We start from the raw sequence: 2,069 nt of genomic DNA on the forward strand, positions 1-2,069 counted from the left end.
CTTCCAAACACCCGCCCTGCCTTCCCGCCCCCCCCCGCCTCTGCCAATCCCTACACTGGCTTCCACTCGCCCAAGGATAAAATTAAAAATATTAACAATGACTTACAAAGCCATCCACAACTCCGCCCCCGGATACATCTCAGACCTTGTTTCAAAGTATCACCCTAACCGTCCCCTCCTCAAATGACCTCCTGCTTTCCAGCTCCCTTGTCAACTCCTCCCATGCTCGCCTCCAGGACTTCACTAGAGTCCCTCCCATCCTCTGGAACTCTCTACCCAACCTGTCCGTCTATCTCCCACTCTGACTGCCTTTAGGCGATCCCTTAGGACTCATCTCTTCAGGGAAGCCAATCCCACCTCAACCTGACCGCTCAACCATCCATCCCCACACAGCTACCTCCTCATGTATCACTGGCCCCTCCCCTTTTAGAGTGTAAGCCCTCAGGGGCAGGGCCCTCCTTACCATCTTGTCTTGTATTGTGATTGTAATGTCTTCCTTATATTGTACAGCGCTGCGCACACTGTTGGCGCTATATCAATCCTGTATAATAATAATGCCCAGGATGGAATCCGGCAGTGGGGAGTGGTAGACATTGCCGGGGGAGGTGGCCATCACATGACAAGGTCAAGGGTCATCTTGTCTCTTTAATACCAAAGACTTACCAAAGCCATCATTAGGACACTGTACATCCAAAGAGAAGCCTTCTGGAGGGGGCGGCTTGGCGAGGCTGACCGCTATGCCAGAGATGCGAGAGCTGCCCTTCAGTTTCTGGAGCGTCTCCCTGCAGAACACAAGAAGACGTGACATCAGCTGGAGAGACTCGTTTCCTGCGCTTTCCTGATAATAGTAACCCCTTCCCTTCTCCATTTCCCCAATTCATCCCTTTATGGTGTCATTACTGCCACTGCTCATGCCCCAGGTCCTCCTCTGGATGAAGCCGTTTACTTCCTGCGTCCTCTGAAGGCCCGCCCCCCCCATGTGACATTCTCCACCACTTGAGGGGTGTCTCCAGCATAGTGAGTGACAGCGGCCCCCCATGTGACACTCTCCACCACTTGGGGGGGAGCCCCAGCATAATGAGTGACAGCGGCCCCCCATGTGACACTCTCCACCACTTGGGGGGGGAGCCCCAGCAAAGTGAGTGACAGCAGCCCCCCATGTGACACCGCCCCCCCCATGTGACACTCTCCACCGCTTGAGGGGGGTCCCCAGCATAGTGAGTGACAGCGGCCCCCCATGTGACACTCTCCACCACTTGAGGGGTGGCACCAGCATAGAGAGTGACAGCGGCCCCCCATGTGACACTCTCCACCACTTGAGGGGTGGCACCAGCATAGTGAGTGACAGCGGCCCCCATGTGACTCTCCACCACTTGAGGGGGGAGCCCCAGCATAGTGAGTGACAGCGGCCCCCATGTGACACTCTCCACCACTTGAGGGGGGAGCCCCAGCATAGTGAGTGACAGCGGCCCCCCATGTGACACTCTCCACTGCTTGAGGGGGAGCCCCAGCATAGTGAGTGACAGCGGCCCCCGTGTGGTTACTCTCCATGTGACACTCTTCCTTTTAGCAAACAAGAGACAACATGTGACCACAAGAGCACCCGGTGTCCTGCTTTGATGTACGCAGGACACACATTGCAGGCGATCCTCACTATCGGACAGCGGGGTGCAGAGGGAGGGAATGAAGGTCACATGACCCCCGCTGTATAAGAATGTAGAGCTGCACGGATCGGCTGACATTCACAGACCTGGTCTAATGTTTACATTCACTTTAATAGTATCCGCGTGTAATCTCTAAACGTTATCAGGACTGACTTGTTAAATAAGTTGCCGTCGAGCACCACCATGTAGGGGGGCGTAGGGCCGGTCTCTAGGACCCAGGGCAGATCGTCTTCCTTCTCCACCACGTGGATAACACCCGTGTCCCCGTTCCTGGAAGCTGAAACACAGAGACATGTCACACGTGTAGAGTCCATACATCATACAAGCCATCCTGCCGGTGCCGGAGCAGGGCAAGGAAGGCTTTTATTGCATATTGGGAACTCAGCTGGGGGGGGGGAGGTGCAG

General features: G+C 55.5%; 1 protein-coding gene across 1 annotated transcript in view; it reads right to left on the minus strand.

The window, feature by feature from the left end:
• Nucleotides 1-2,069, minus strand: part of NCSTN (nicastrin) — a 15,576-nt gene that overhangs the window by 11,853 nt on the left and 1,654 nt on the right. Inside the window, 2 exon segments of the mRNA XM_018572936.1 lie at nucleotides 664-782; nucleotides 1,818-1,941. Coding sequence (XP_018428438.1) covers nucleotides 664-782; nucleotides 1,818-1,941 — 243 coding nt within the window.

The sequence above is a fragment of the Nanorana parkeri genome, unplaced genomic scaffold, assembly GCF_000935625.1.
Source record: "Nanorana parkeri isolate BGI_ZX_2015 unplaced genomic scaffold, ASM93562v1 scaffold2178, whole genome shotgun sequence".
Lineage (NCBI taxonomy): Eukaryota > Metazoa > Chordata > Amphibia > Anura > Dicroglossidae > Nanorana > Nanorana parkeri.